The sequence below is a fragment of the Oculina patagonica genome, chromosome 5 (genome assembly GCF_052425735.1).
Source record: "Oculina patagonica isolate OP01 chromosome 5, crgOcupat, whole genome shotgun sequence".
Taxonomy (NCBI): domain Eukaryota; kingdom Metazoa; phylum Cnidaria; class Anthozoa; order Scleractinia; family Oculinidae; genus Oculina; species Oculina patagonica.
In genome coordinates, this window is record NC_135762.1 from 5,344,472 (window position 1) to 5,360,917 (window position 16,446).

Sequence of the window (16,446 nt, forward strand, 5' to 3'; positions counted from 1 at the left end):
TCGGTGATTTAAATGAAGTTAGTTGACAACAACATTGAATAAAAAAAAGTCACTGAAGTAAGTAATTAAGAAAAAAATGATTTTTTTAGTCTAAAAGTTTGAAGTGAACCTAAAGTTGAACTAAAGCAAACCAATACCGACTAACTGCAGTGAAACGGAAAGGAAAGGCTATTGTTTGTAGCAGTAGGATTAGTGTCTCTTTTTCATTACATTCATTGAACATGAAACTAACAGAAAAGTGCCCTTCGGCTAGAAAGAGTGTAGCATATAAAACATAGTTTTTCAGTACTCGCTTTTATACCTGTGGTTCAGAAACGTTTCAGCGAACTTTTTTATTTTTTTCCCTCGCATTTCTGGGACGAAACCACTTTCCTAATTCGCAAGTCCAAACGTACATTAATGGACTTACACAAAAGTTTAATATTCATTCAGGTTGCTTTTGTGCATGGAATTTGAATGTAAAAGTAATCCTTTACTGTCAAAAACATGGTGTGTTCGACTTTAAAAGCAAAAATATTTTTCCTTTTCATAGAAAAGGGTATATTTAGTTGTTTTGTCTTGAGTCTAAATCACGATTTTTTCAATTTGCCGATTGATAGATTCTCAAAACTCAGTTCCATAGTCCCTTTTACAATGGTGCATTAGATAACCGTTAAGACAAATTATGTGTCTGCAGGGCCGTAACTAGCAAGAGGCAAACGAGGCACTTGTCTCGTCTAGATTTTAACCCAAAATTAAAAAAAAAATTCGTTTAGTTGGGGAAATAACTCCCAATTGAACAACATTGATTTTTTTTTTTCAAGAAAAAACTTGAAAAATGTAACATAACGCGTTTTAGAGCTTCTAGACTTAATTTTTTTTTTTTTTTTTTTTTTTTTTTGGGGGGGGGGGGGTACAGTTGTATGCGACAGACCAGCCTGCGTTGCAGACGAACGCATGAAATGTGGGAAAACGCGTAGAGGAGGAGAGCAAGTGCCGCGAATTTTTTAAACCAATCGCAAAGCGTAGTAATGCAAAACCAAAGCAAACGCGAATTACTTTCGACACTCAAGTGAAAATCGCTCTATCGAGTTTTATAAAATATCTCAAATACTACGCGCGCTCGGCTGGTCAAAAACCTGTGTACACTACGCCCTGACAACATGTATGCGTAAATTTAGTTCAATGTTTTATTTTGGTCTATCAGATAAAAGATATAATAAATAATAATAAATTACTTTTTTATGGAGGCGTGTATTCCTGATCGAATTGAATTTGGAAGTGTTGACTTTTGTCGAGGGAGGAACACCGGAGCACCCGGAGAAAAAACCCTCGGAGCAAGAACGAGAACCAACAACAAACTCAACCCACATATGACGCCGGGTTCGGGAATCAAACCAGGGCCATAAAAGGCGTATTGGTGATATTAACGTGACACCAGAAATTTTGAGACGATAAAGCTAAACGGCTATGCACAACGAATACACGTCTGTTTTGAGTCGCTTACGTTAGCAAAACCTATAAAGTGGAACAAAAATAATATCAGAAATTCGCCTTGTTTTTCAATAACAAACAGTAATACTGTAAGTAGAAAACTAAATCTTTGGTGCCCATATACCTAAGCAGAGAAGTGATACGTTTTAGCGGATTGTTTTTGGTAAGTGTGGTATTCTAAAGGCGCTGACGTAATATTTTATATGTTGATAACAAGTTTTAAAGTATTGTTCACTAAAAAAAAAAATAACTTTTTGTGCTGTCCGTTGGCGGTTTCAAAGTGTCCGTTGTCCGTCTTAGAGAGGTGTCCGTCTTACAGAGAGTTTTCTTACAGTAAAATGACTGAAAAACGGCAGGGACCATGACCAGGTGTCCGTCTTATGGAGGTGTCCGTTAAGAGAGAGTTGACTCTATGTAGAAATTGCAACATAGCTATACAATTAACAACTACTGTTGAAATCTTCACCAACAGCTATATTTTGTTAACTGGGCCAACTTGTTCGAAACTTGTTCAAAGGGTGGATATTGCCCCACCTAATTATATATAAACTGCCTGTTCTGCAGTTAGGATAATGTTATCCACTGGATAATTAAATCACTATGACAGTTTTCACACAGCTGGATTTTTTCCCCAAAAGCATGTGCTCTCATTGCCTACCTTGAGGTCACGTGACATCTAACAATAAAACTGTTTCCTGCCAAAGGTCTCTTAGTGTGCAACATTGCAAAATCTATGACATCAGATGGTAACAGTGCACTGTTGCCCGCAAATGTTGACCACCGACTGCGGTTTTTCTAATAAATGTTGTGCTTTTTAACAAATCCCTTAAATGACTGCATGGTCCCTTGGGATATCAGATCATTTTGTTTCCCCGGAACCTCCATGTTTCCTTCGGCTCGATTTGCCTCGTGAAACATTGAGATTCTTCGGAAACAAAATTAACTGTTTCCCTCAGGACCTGCAGTCATTAAGTGTATTAAATGTTGATAAAACAACAATACACTTAACCTATCCACTGGAGTCACTGGATAGTGATTTATCAGTGGCCCTAGTTGTTCAAAGGGTGGATAGCATTATCCACCAGATAAGTCACTATCCACTTGAATTTTTTTTTATAGTTTAATGTCTTGTCAACACTGATCCACTGGATACTGATTTATCTGGGCCCAGTTAAGTTGCTCAATAACGCTATCCACTGGATAAATTGCTGTCCAGTGGATAACTGTCAAACAAAACCCACCTCGTTATCCACTGCATCAGTGATTTATCTGGTGGATAGCATATTGAGAAACTGGGGCCAGATGGATAGTGTCATATATTCATCTATTCACCTTTTGAATAACTCACTGGGGCTAGGAGTATAAATACTTAGTATAATATACCACACAGGTGAGTAGTTCTTTTCCCACGCTCGGATTGGCTAGCTAACTCGGAGGTGATATTACCAAAGCACTATTCACCTCCAAGCAGCTGAAGAGAAACAAAATAGAACCAATGCAATTATTTGTCAACATAAATCAGTGTGTAAAGTTTAATTAAGGCTATACTTTCATTTAATGGGAAGTTACAGGGGCATTTATATTGCCAAAAACATGAAAACGAGGCTAGGAAGGCCAGGGTGACTTTTTCCATACAAATCTCTTAAATTTGAATGAGTCATAACTTTAATTTGCAGGCATTTAACCCAAAACACTGAAACCTCTCAAAATAGCATAATATATTTAAGTGCCACCATCAGCGTTTTCAGAAACTTGACCAAACAACAGAAATGAATGACAACCATTTTTGCATAAGGTCTATGGCCATGCTTTTTGCTTCTGCTATAGGTTTATTCACCTCAGTGTCGGTGAAAGTGGTGGATTTCCACCACTATTCACTGCCACTTTGGTGAATAATTGTTGATTATTAAGCAATAATATAGAAATGATACATAAAATTATAATTGATGCTTTATTTGCATGTCCACCAAAACCCAACACCTACAAAAAGCTAGTAACAACTCTATTACAAAACAAGCTACAAATACTGATATATACCGGTAATTATTTTACGATTACCAATTTTCTATTGAAACTAGTTACAAATACAATTTTTATAATTAACTTTAATTCCTATGGAATACAAAAAGCACAAATTTTAAATGTTACCTCTGTGCCAAACAGCACTAAAATGTACTGTAGTAAGTTACTTAATTACCATGTCTTTACTGTCTAAATACTTGCCAATTTTTTTCTTTATAAAATTGACTTGTAGGCAAATAAATACAGTAATCATGCAATTATTGTTGTTTAGACCAAGCAAAAAGGTTTGGGTCACAGTGGCAGATCCAGACCTTGAAATAAGGAGGGGCCCCTATTTGCGTGTGTACACCCAAAACTGTTTTAGCTGCATGGGCAAACCATTAAAAAATGTATTTTACCAAAAATATGGAGGGGGCCTGGACCCCCCTAGCCCCCTTCCCTAGATCCATTCCATTACTAGGTCATAACAAAGTTTATTGGCAGGGTCATACATAGTGGGGGGTTAGGGGGGGGGGGCAGGGGGGCAGTTGCTCCCGCCAGGAAAACTAAAAAAAAATGGGAAAACTGCGGAGTTTGCCCCCTGCAGACACAAAATCCTAGGTACGGCCCTGATTGGTTGGAGGGATGCTGGTTCTTGGGCAAGGCACTCTCGCATTTTAATTGCCTCTTTTCGTTCAGGCCCCAGTATGTTGTTCAAAGAGTAAATAATGCTATCCACCAGATAAATCACTATTCAGTGGATAGCGAAGATTTTGTATGACAGTTATCTTCCACTGCATAGCGATTTATTCGGTGGATAGCGTTATCCACCCTTTGAACAACCTGCTAGCTCTGAAAGATGGAAAGTGCCCTAATTGCGGGCCCAAGAGAGGCCCGCAACCCTAATCTAGCGGCAATTAAGCGTGACGCGTTACTTGGAATAATTGCCTTTTGTCCAGTGATTTATCATTAATAAAAGGCGAGCACAACATAGCAAGTTTACCGACTGAGAAAAATAACATCTCAATTCACACCGTGTGCTCGATTACACTTCCAAAACGATAAAAACATGCATTCCTTGCGTGACGCGTTACTCTGAATAATTGTCTTTTGTCCATTTTATCATTTATTTATCGACACTGCCATCTAAAATTACACACTCTTGTACCAGTACCTTTTCTAAGTGCGTCAGCTTAAGGCCCGCACTTTCTAACCTGTGGTTACCACTAGTTTTTAAAATCCTTTTTTTAAAAAAAGCGTCAAAAACATCGGTGAAACATGTGGTGAATCATGTTAATGTTCCAGATTTACTTTTAAATTGATTGGGGAAGCCCCCCCCCCCTTCCGGGGGGAGCAAATTATTCTACAAACCCTTTATTTGTCGTTATCTTCTGCCTCCCTCAATGTAGTTACGGTCGCAATAGCTCCATACATGTATGTCGGTAAAACACTTTTGTTGTTTACAGTTATTTCCCATGTTGGGTACCACTGAAATGCCGGTCTTTTTATGACTCCCAACGTTGTACCACCCTTATCTTTGACGGTGATCGTTTTGTCGAACTCCAAACGAAAACGATCCGTGCTTGCAATTTCCTCGCCATCCGAATTCTCGATCACGTAAGCTTCTTTGAATAGACCTGACCCGCCCCAGCTATATTCCATCCTGTATCTTGTAGAATTGGCTTTCCACTGTTCTTCAATGTCGTACTTGTCCGTCCAGCTCCAAATTTTCTTCTTAACCACGACCGCTATCTCCTCGTTCTTGTTCAACATGTAAACGGTCCAGGTGCAAGAGACGCACTTCCTTGCGTGACCAATTTCATCTCCGTCGGGCGACAAATACAGCATGTCTTTGTAAATGTCAATACCTTTAGGTCTTCTAGCGCGATAATTAGTTGGTAGCTCCCATTTCTCCGTTGCGTATGGCAGATTCTTCTCAGCTTGGTATTTCTTGACGTTCAAACCGATAGCAAGGCCAATAATCAAAAGGATTACTGCCACAACAACACCAATAAGAACTCGTGTTTTGCTGCATTCGAAGCCCATAGTTTCACTTGCCAGTAAATATACTAATTGCTACTTTCTTTACCTTCTTGCAATTCTTATACAACCATGTTGTTTTGAACGGAAACACGACAATAACTACTCCCAATTTACGTTTACGCAATATATTTGCGTCGAACATGCGTGTAAATATTGGACCATAAAAGGCAGTATCAAGCATGGTTGCGTGACTGACATGCATAAAATCAGGTAGCCACGTTCTTTGGGCGCGCGCTCGGGCTTTAGAGGCCGGGATCCGAACTCTATTTCAAAAGTTGGAAATGACAATAAATTGTGCCAAATTGCCAATATGTTAGTTTCTGGCATGGTCCTTTTTCAGTGTTAAATTTTGAAAATCGGAGTGATTAAATCAAGCCTAAACGAGATGACGCGCGCGTCGCGCTCGTGCTTAGTTGGCACGCGCGTCTGACACGCAAATACCGCGTGCTGAAAACCATGAACCTCAGCCTCGTCCCCAGTCGTCCTCGGCGAATTTGGATGTGACGTCACCCGCCAAGCTTGTCAGGGAAGTTCGCCTAGGACGCCTGGCAATAAACGGCAAATCCAATATGGCGGAGCCTGTCCAACGATTGAACTTCAGTCAACTTCTTGAAGAACTTAAAAACGCGTCAGATTTAGGCTGGGATTCCTTCATCCATGTCTGCCAGCAAACTCGTGAAGTAATTGGAGATTTTTTATTTAAGGTAGAAAAATTAAATGTCGATTTTTATGCGCAGCAAATTTTACCATTTAAAGAGCTTAAAGAATATGTTCCACTAACTGTACATGTAACTGGCGATGGAAGCTGTCTCTATCGATCGATTTCTCTGTTGGTGTCTTGGTGAACGGAGATAGAATAGTGGTCGTTCGTGGAAAGTTGTATGATGAGTATTTTCGCTTCTCGCTAACACAACAACAACAGCGGTGAAAAGATAAAAGGCTCAAAGCTGATATCCATCAGTACTTTCAACTGTGCTTTCGTGTGTGCTTTGTTTGTTCCTTTGCCTTCGCCTTTTTCGAATATTTTTCGCAGTTTTATCCAAGGTAAGTGAAGTTGTAACTATTTATTCGAAGTATCAGTAGCGAAATATATGACTAAAGCTACTTATCAGAAAATTAGAAAGCTGTGTAGTGGTTTGTTTTCTGGGAAACAAACGCTGCAATTCGCCTACTGTTGGTGACGATACCGAGTTGTAATGTGTCAACTCAGCTGCTTAACAGATTCAACTTCTCTCTTGTGAACTTCAGACTTGTGAGACTCTATAACATACCAAATTCCCTTCGGCCACTAAGCATTGACAAGATTATGATTGTAAGGAAACAAAAAACTGTTCCGAATGGACTGGTATCAAAATGTTTAGAATGGCTTCATTTCAGTTTAAAAGTCGTTTGTTACTGTTAGTTAATGTTATATTTATATTGTTACTATTGTTACTATACAAACATTATCCAGAGTATCTTCTAGATATACAATGTACTCTATTTGGATTCATTAAAGACCTTTAGCCACTTAGCTTGGCACAATCAATCAAAAGGCTTTATTCTTCTCTTATGCTTTAGAAAGATGGGTTGGTACAAGCAGATCAGGTTTCATCAGCTGGCAATGTCATACATTTTCTATGGGCAGACCTCAAATATCAAGAGAATATGAAAACATAATATAACACTTTCCACTGCCTCCAGCTTTCCCTGCCTCCTCCCCAAATCACCCCACCCTACCAAATGCACTCCCCTAAATTCCAATAACTACTAGTTTTAGTATATATTGCAAGAGTTGAATACATGTAAATACTTTTGTATACTGTACTGTGTTTATGTGTGTGTGTGTGTGTGTCAGTCAAGCTCAGTTTAATATCTCTGCAAGTAGGAGTTAAAAAGGTGGTAGTTTAAGGAATGGGAAAAATAGCCAGTGTACCCATGTGAGGAAAAATACAAATATTTTTGGGCTGTCAAAAATGCAGAATGGGGCTCACAAATTAAAAAGAAACTGGTCCAAAAGCCCCAGTAACCAGCTTTTCTGGAGCGGTTCAAACAATATTTAAACATTATATATTTTGATATTTTAATTTATTTGCAAATAAACATATAAACACAGTATATATATATATTGTGTTTATGTGTTTCTTTGCAAGTAAATGTCAGAGAGAATAGCAGAAGAATCATACTTTGTTAAACGAGCTATGTCTACAATGATGCAGTATGTACCTTGTCTAAAGGGGAAAGCAGTGCACTTCTGTTTCTTTTTGAACATCTCAGCAGGTAAATTTGTCAAAACTACACGAAAATTGGCAGCAAAATATATAAACTTCAGCTGAAATGCTAACTCTGCAACTGAGGGAAATTGAAATAAATTTCCACACCTTTGGCTATTTAGTGGTGCTACACAATGGAAATGTTATCAATTCACACTTGGAATCTGCAATAAGTCATGACCAGCTGTAATTTTTATTTAATAAGCTCATTGAATTGACGAAAATGATTGAAGCATACTTGTTATATATAACCTGAACATGGCCCAGGATTTGGATTAACATCTCCTGCTAATGAAATGAGCCAGAGTATACAAGAAAAAGACAGGCTACATCAAGATCAAAATAAAGTTTTGGTTTACGAGAGTTAGATTATTTTTTTTCTTTCTCTAAAAAGCTAAATAAAAAATTACAGGTAATCAATGACAAGCTTTAATACATGCATCGGGGGATTAGCCCTCTTCTCTCAAGTAAGCTGAATTGTTTCTTTGTTTTCGCACATAAATTTGTAAACAACAAAGGTCGAAAATCCCGACCCTAGCTCTATAAACATTGAGATCGACGCCTTTCAGGTTTAAATAAAACTAACACAGTTACTAGTACCTGGCGAACGTAATTTGCTTACCACAAAGAACTTCTAGATACATGTAGACCCATGTATCACTACGAGTAGTGAACGAAAACAATGATAACAGAATAATTTTCTTAACTCTATTAAATACGACCAATACCATTTTGCAAGGCAGGAAAAAAACGGCATTACAGTTCGTCTCCACCATCTAAAATAGTCCACAAATGTTCAAAAGGGATGCAGTTTCCTCATGAACCAGAAATATTTTCTTTTCCTCGCAGAAAAACGTATATTTTCGTCGAGCTATATCTGGGACTTTTTCTCGCTAAACTGGGACTTTTTTGCCATTTTGTGCCAGGCCTCGCGCTATCGCGCTCGGTTCCAGTCCTCCTCCGCTCACTCGCATAGCGCGGTATGGCCTGGGGACGAGGCTGCATGAACCTGAGTACCTGACCATGAACCATGAAGTGCTCTCTTGCTTAGCCTGCGAGTGCAGACGTATTTCCGGCTGTCGTTTCTCTTCGCCGGAAATACTTCTATGTTCGCAGGCTACTCCATGCTGTAAGATTTTCTTTTTCAGAGAACTTTTTGACGGCTGAGCTGAGCCCAAATTCAGCAAGAAAAATAATACTTATTGCGCCAAACTAAGAACACACAGAGAGGATACTCACACACACATTTTCAGCTATCAGCATTGCACTTTGTCAAAGTTTCCCTAATCCCTAACCTAGCACGCACCAACTCCCCCCCCCCCCCTCCCACCCCCGGTCTCACCCCGGCCCCGGACCTCCAAGGTTAACCCTCTGTGCCGTTACCACGGTAACCAGTAATGTCATGTGACCTAGTTCCCAGTTGAGCGCCAAACTCAAAAGTAAAGAAACAAAATGGCGATTACAAAGTTCAGTGTCCTTTCATTTATTCTGTTGTTTAGTGGCGTTGCCCTCGCTTTAACGAAGATCAAAGACGGTAAAGGAGATGATTTTGAGAGTATTTCCAAAGACAGACTACAAGCTGGGAAATCCAAATTGGAGGAGTTCACTGCGAACGCCAAAAGCAGTGACTGTTGGAAGAAAGCCGTTGAAGGAATCGAAAAACGCTGCAAGAGTCTTGGGGATATAGAACAGAGCTATCTCGCGATCGATTTCACAAACTGTCATATGTCAAAGTCAGGAAGGAAAATATATTCGTGTTCAAGGGAAACGCAGTCTATTGAGCAATGTACGGGATCGATGGACGACACAACTTATCTCGCTTACACGACATTTTTTACTCATACAGCAAACATCTGTTTCTACGTGAAAAGCGAATTGTGGCAACAAAAAACGGAAGATACAATCTCTAATCTTGCAAGAACTTCACAAGATGTTGCATCTCAATTGGAGGAATCTGCACAGAGACAAATCTTGGTGCTAGAGAAGCAAAATGTTTCGCTGGAAAACCAGAAAGAAATCATTTCCAACGAAATCCATTTAACTGAGACGCTTAGAAACTCGACATCAGTTGCTAAAAAGGCTTTTGAGGACATGAAACAAAATGCCTTAGAGCAAAAGGCTTTGTTTTCTGAAACATTTGATGGTGTCTTTAAAAGTGTGGAGAAGGTCAGAAAACTGCAATCGATGATTCTTGGGGAGTTCATAAGTCTGCAGTCTGTAGCATTCTATATAGCTGCAGTATGCACTTGTTATTTCCTTACCAGTACCCCGCGTACAGCAGCAGCTAGACTTCCACTTTTCATTGGACTGTTTCTTCTCATCTTCTTTGAACGGCTTGTGACATCTTGGGGAGTGACAGATGCCCAGTCAACTGACACGGTAAACTTTCATCTACTGTTACATTTTGCTTTTGCTACTTTTACTGATCTGTTGTGTCAAGCAGTGGTGTTACTTTATATTAAGAAGTTTCGTCACTGTTTTACCATACCTACAAAAATCTGGAGACGTCTAGAAATCTTTGCATTGTAAGGATATCATTTAAGACAATGTATGAATACTCTCCAAAAATCAGACCGGGAGATTTGATGAAAACCTTGGAGACTCCCGGGGAAACCTGAAGAGTTGACAAGCATTTCCACACATGTAGATCGCCTATGATCTGGTCAAGTACCATCCACTTTTTGCTTCTTGGCTGTGTGAAAAATTGGGGTTACAGTACCGCTCAGAAATAAGCGTCCATCGTATACGCACCTTATACGCAGACGCATATACGCACATGTGCAGACGCGCGTATGCAATGAAGCATAAGCACATAGGCAGTTCTTTGTTATTCATTGCTCTTGGTTCTCATTGTGTTGTGTTGTTGGAGAAAACAAATGAAATATTTTTGTGAGAAAATTATAAAACAGCGTTGGTCGATCGAGTAGTGCGAAATTTACAGATTTCAAATCTAACTTCCATTAGCGCTTTCTATATTTTGAGAAGCAACTAAAACGTTCAAACTATCGACTGGCTTACTAAACTTAAGCGTTTGATCAAAACATTCACCTTGTGAAGTCATTCTAAAGGATGAAAATCTTTGCCAAGTAAGCTTAAAATCATAAGTTATCATTTCGCGCCAAGATCGAGAAGGCATCTCGACTGGAACATGTGCTTTGAGCAAAAAATTGGATGAGAAATGATACACAGCTAGTCTAAGAATTAGTAGGACAATCTGTGGGACGCTTTCTATGTGGGTTAACATTAGACTACAGTGGCTCTCAATTAAAATTAGGCCCTTACATCACTGGCTCACAGTGGCAGAGCTTATTCCGGTTTCGATAGCATGAATCAAGTAGGAGTATTACTACATGTACTCCCCCTTGCATGGGATGCTAAGTCAATCACATGTTACCTCCTAGCCTTTTGTCAGACTACCTTAAGAGTTTGCCGACCACAATGATCCCAGTTGTCATTTGAATATACACTGATTGATTTAGAGTGCAACATGCTAGCCATTAGACCATTGTAAGTTCCTCATAGTGCCTCTCTCAGGTGTATAAAATGGGTACTGGTGAATTTACTGCTGGGGGTAACCCTGCAATGGACTACATGTAGCATCCCATCCAGGGGGGAGTAGAAATACTCCTAGTTGCTTCATGCTACAGAAACTAGGATAAGCTCTGGCTTGATGGGCCTCTTGGTTTATATGCAGACTTTACCTTAACCTAAATTCTCATGTGCTATTTTGGACGAAACCTGTCAAGTCAAACTTACTTTGTGCACTTAATACCCACTTCATAGAAGTCAAGTGTCTAACAATTACCGATATTTATAAATTTCTTTCTTACAGGAGGCTATTCATGCCAGTCTCTGGTGGTGTAGGAAGCTTTATATCATTGTGGCCACCATAACACTTATGGTAGTGGGATACCAGTATCAAGACTACAATAAAATCAACTTTGATATGCTTCGTGACATGCAGCTTCAGATTTTGGAAATGAAACGATGGCAGGATAAAATCAATAGTTTGAAGGCAATAACAAATGGAGAATCACCACACAAAGAGAAAAGGTAGTGAATAATATTCCTCACTAATGATCTCTGTTTGTTTGGTTTGATCTTTGTTTTGTTTGTTAAGGGGGGTCCTTCTTAACTACCGGTACCAATTTGTTGCTTAGAAAGATTTCTGACCGTCAAATTTTGGAAACCGAACCTCCTATGAATGAGATTTTTGCACAATTTAGTTCTATTGAAGAGTCCTTCAAAAGTTTCAAAACGCGGCCATATTTGACAGGTCACATGACCAGAATAGAAAAAACCCCTAAAACTGAAGGGGCATTTAGATATAAGAATTAAAATTAGTCTCAACAGCTAAAGAACGTCCATGTGCTTAATGCTTTGTATGGTTTTTAGGAAATTCCCATGGACTTTCTTCAGTAGCGTTCCTTTCTCACATGTAAATGGTATTTCCATACGAAGGATTATGAAGAAAGATATGTTATCTCTTATTCTTTGGAAAAAATCGGAACTTTACTTTTCTCTCAAAAGTTTTAGGGATTTCAAATTCTAGCGTGCGGTTTGGGACTGGCTCTAGTTAAGTGCGTGCAATATCATTTTTTTCAATTCAGTTTTCCTCCGCATCAAAAATTCACTGTTAAGCATTGCTGAACGCTACAAAATAGATTGCCACCAAAAACCATCTTCAGAAATTCCTGAGCAACTGCTCTAGATTTGTAGTTAAGAAGAACCCCCTTAATCGCATACATGTACATGATTGTAGTGTTTCACCATACAAGCTCTAAAGATACACCTTGAACTATGGTTGACTTTTTACGTCCATAAAAATTATCTGCGTAGTACTGTACACAGAAACAAACAAAAGCAGCACTAGCATTTTCTACTCTGGGTCTCAAGACCCCTAATTGTTGCTTGTTTGTTAATGTGGTCCCAAAAGTTTCTTGGGAATCGTAGGCCCCTTCCCCCTCCCCTATGGGCTAAGGCTTACTAGGCTGCCCTGGCAGCTAGGACACTTCAAAAACTTGGTGTATTTTTATTGTTCAATCTTGCAGCTATTGCAAGGCTAATACATACTAGTTATGCAACGCTTTCGAGTGGTATACTATGGAATATCCCACGAGTCACTTGTATTTTCTCGGTATACACACGAGCCTTTAGGCGAGTGTGTATACGAAGAAAATACAAGTGACAAGTGGGATATTCCATAGTTTACCACGAGAAAGTGTTGTGTAACTATTTTATACCATGCCATAGAAATTACGCTTACTAAATTTCATCGAGAATAAGATCGCAGCGCACGATGGGAAGGTTGGGTTGAATACCGTCGAATATACAACGGCTTTCCTGTATTCTGATTGGCTGTATTTTCTATGGCATGGTATAAAAAGAAATATTTAACAGGAGACAGCAAACAATGCACATGAAACAATTCTCTGAAAACTCCATTTGTTTAGCTAGAGAGAATATTGCTTGATTGCTGGGATACATTTTCAGATTTTTTGTAAACAACTAAATGTATAAATTCTTCTGCACATCAGTAATGAAAAATGTTAATGATTAATATTATTGTGATCTCTTCCTTTGTTATGCAGCCAATCACAGCAGAGTATTACACATCCCAGATACTCAGATCACGGCAGACCATGTGACGTACCAGATGCTTCCATTGAAAACAATGCACAAGGTCTGGATGATGATGATGACGACGAGTCTGATCATAGCTTTGTTCCCAATGAGTCAGAACTGGAAAGTTTCTCAGAAGAAAGCAGCGAGGAGGAAGAGGAAGAGCATGACAGACCTGGAAGGCAGAAAATAGACCCTGATCTTACAACACCGGTGACTAGCAGGAGATCAAAAGGGACGCCTAACATGACACCAAAAAAGACAAACTCTGCATCATCCAAAAGAACAAGAAGTAGGGAAAGGGTGAGTACTGACCAATGATTGCATCTTTTAGCTGCTACTTTGATCATTGATTTGCCAACAGTCTTCTAGTGGTATTTGGGATTAATTTGGTTTTCACTTGAGTGCAGTCAAAAGTGATTTGCATTCGCTTTGATCTTGCATAGTGGCTAGTTTAATAGAACACTTGTGCCAGTTTCTCAGCCAATCAGAAGTAAAACCAAAACCAATCATGATGAACTCACACACATTTTCTTGCATTTCATACCAGTTACTGCCTCCTCCTCAGGCGCCTCGATTTTCTTTCTCCGACAAAGAACAAAGCGAGCGCGAAGCGCGAGTGACTGGTGCTGAGCGCGAAGCGCTCCTCCCTTGCGCGCCCATGTCCCCAAACTAGAGAGAGGCGTCTGGGTACGAGGCAGTACCAGTTACATGTACAAAATGTATTTGCTTCGAGTTTTGCTTGGATCACTGGATTGTTTGTGTCCTTTGTGATTACTTTGGTTTCGGTTTTACAACACTCAATTGAAAACTGCTTTATGTGCAGTTCAGATGTATTGAGTTGTGCAGTTTGAATGGCTGCTCAAGCTCTCGTGATTTTTTTATCTGAACTGTTGTGCAATACACAAAGAATACATACAACAGAACTTGGCCAATATTCTTACCAGTCCCACCAACCACAGTGCAACAAGCTCTGCTGAGTCAGCTTTAGCCTGCGAGCAGGCTCTCTATCGGGGGCAACGTGACAATATATTCAATTAATAATAATATATGCACGTTGCCCCAGAATAGAGAGCCTGCTCGCAGGCTAAGTCAGCTTACATGGCTGAAAGAACAACAAAAATATTTACAGAGCATCTGACGATTCCAGGATACCCAGCATTTTAAAAAATTGAACACCCCAGGTGTGGTACCAAAAGGGTGCAAGCAGCCGTACCCTCTGTCAAAGCCATATGGGGAAGTTCACCTCTATACCCCAGTGGTGGATCTAGGGAAGGGGCCTGGGCCGCCCAGGCCCCACCTTAATTTTAGGCCAAACTAAGGTGCGAAGGGAAAGGAAAAATTATTTACGAGAACAAGCCCCCTCCTTATTTCAGGGTTGGATGACCGGGGTCCCCACTTAACTAAATGTCTGGATCCAGCACTGTATCCACTCTCCCTCGCCTCATGCTTCATGCCTCTTCCCTCCTCCCCTCCCCCCCCCCCCAATCCAACCCTGTTGACTTATTTCACGTTTCATGTTTTCAGGCTCCAGATTCAAGTTCCCGCTACAACCTACGATCAAGAAGAAACACTCCCTCAGATATTCACAATGGCAGTTTCCTCAGCAATATGCCCTCGCCATCAAAGATGAGGGAGCTGATCAAAAATGTGCATCAGAGATCCAACAGGCGCTACACAGCAGTGATCCGATCACCAAGGAACAACAACACTGACAATACACCATTGTTCTCCTCTGATGAAGAAAGCTAAATATTCTGTTACACTTTTAATTGTTATTATTTGTGACTTGTACCTTAGCTTACCAAATGTAAGGATATTTTAAATGAAGAAACTTTTAAACTGATTAGAAAAGTTTCTATTTTCCTGAAAATTTTGCAAAGTTAGTCCGTTCAATTTTTTGTTTCTGTCTGTCTGTCTGTTTGATTGGGGATTTTTCTCCTGTTAGCCAGGCAAAAACTCATTATTACTCCAAATGTAATTTTACTAACTTTCGTTTTACATTCCTTGACTTATCAATTACCATCAAGTCCTACATTTTTAAAGATTCTTTGATATTTATTCTTCCCTTTTCTCGACAAAATATGCGTGCAAAACTCAGTTAATTACGTTTTAGTTGCATGAATCTTTTCAAGTATTAAATACGAAATTCGACAAAATTGAAAGGAATGAACAACCACTTATTTAATAGAAATTTTTACCATTTTGCCGTTACATACAACCAAAGGAATTTTTTTATTTGAAATACATCTCCTTTCCTCATGTATATATACAGTTTACAGTGTAGTTAGAGCAGTTTTAATTCTTATTCAAATATTTTGTTGTACAACAGTATGTTTCATCATTAAACTTTTCTTAACTCTAAGGACTTCGCTTGGAGTTCGTACATTTCGATTGATTCCATAATAAATGGCTAATAGCCACAACGACAAAACTTTGTCACTGTTTTCTTTTATTTCAGCTAAAATAAAAACAACTGTTTCGTGTAAACGATATGGGAGAAAAACGACGAACTTTTTAAAAATATTTTTCAGGGCTCGAGACTAACTTTTTTGCTATCCAGCCTCTTGGCAAGTGACAGCTTTGATTTCAATAGCCAAAACCAATTTTCTACTAGCCAGGATTCTCAAGCTAACTTAGGTTTGAGCAAAGACATTTTGCCGTCTTCACTGGCTCTGGTATCATTAAATTAAGGGTTGATTTTAGTTACTTTTTGGTAATTTCAGCTTGTCCACAGTCTTTGATAATTTTAAACGTGACGACTGTGTACTTGTGAGTTCTGTTCGCTTGGAGTTGATTTTGATGTATGGTTTTCTTCCAATCGAATTCCTGAGATTTTACCTAGCCATTTGGGCTAGTGAAAGCCCAGAACCTTCCGGCCAAAACTGCAGTTCTGCTAGCCTGTGACTAGTTGGCTACCATAATTTGTACATATTTTGTTTTAATTTTGGGTAAAATCTAGACGGGGCAAGTGCTTCGTTTGCCTCTTGCTAGTTATGGCCCTGTACTTGAATTTTGGCACGCATGATTTTAATGTAATAGAGTGATTTTACTA

General features: G+C 39.3%; 2 protein-coding genes across 2 annotated transcripts; one reads left to right on the forward strand and one right to left on the reverse strand.

The window, feature by feature from the left end:
* Positions 1-3,401: 3,401 nt before the first annotated feature.
* On the reverse strand, positions 3,402-5,660 carry LOC144655165 (uncharacterized). The gene has a single exon (XM_078515372.1). The coding sequence runs from the start codon at positions 5,518-5,520 to the stop codon at positions 4,849-4,851; it is 672 nt and encodes a 223-aa protein (XP_078371498.1). The 5' UTR covers positions 5,521-5,660; the 3' UTR covers positions 3,402-4,848.
* Positions 5,661-9,197: 3,537 nt separating this feature from the next.
* On the forward strand, positions 9,198-15,818 carry LOC144655166 (uncharacterized). The gene is made up of 4 exons (XM_078515374.1): positions 9,198-10,148; positions 11,602-11,822; positions 13,361-13,694; positions 14,919-15,818. The coding sequence occupies exons 1-4, from the start codon at positions 9,222-9,224 to the stop codon at positions 15,141-15,143; spliced, it is 1,707 nt and encodes a 568-aa protein (XP_078371500.1). The 5' UTR covers positions 9,198-9,221; the 3' UTR covers positions 15,144-15,818.
* The last annotated feature ends 628 nt before the right edge of the window (positions 15,819-16,446 follow it).

What these genes read in the sequence shown, in the direction of transcription:
- LOC144655165 (XM_078515372.1), bottom strand. Translation starts at nt 5,520, where the DNA reads ATGGGCTTCGAATGCAGCAAAACACGAGTTCTTATTGGTGTTGTTGTG.
- LOC144655166 (XM_078515374.1), top strand. Translation starts at nt 9,222, where the DNA reads ATGGCGATTACAAAGTTCAGTGTCCTTTCATTTATTCTGTTGTTTAGT. An exon ending in ATGCCCAGTCAACTGACACG is followed by an intron (nt 10,149 to 11,601) that starts GTAAACTTTCAT and finishes TCTTTCTTACAG; the next exon opens with GAGGCTATTCATGCCAGTCT. An exon ending in GAACAAGAAGTAGGGAAAGG is followed by an intron (nt 13,695 to 14,918) that starts GTGAGTACTGAC and finishes TCATGTTTTCAG; the next exon opens with GCTCCAGATTCAAGTTCCCG.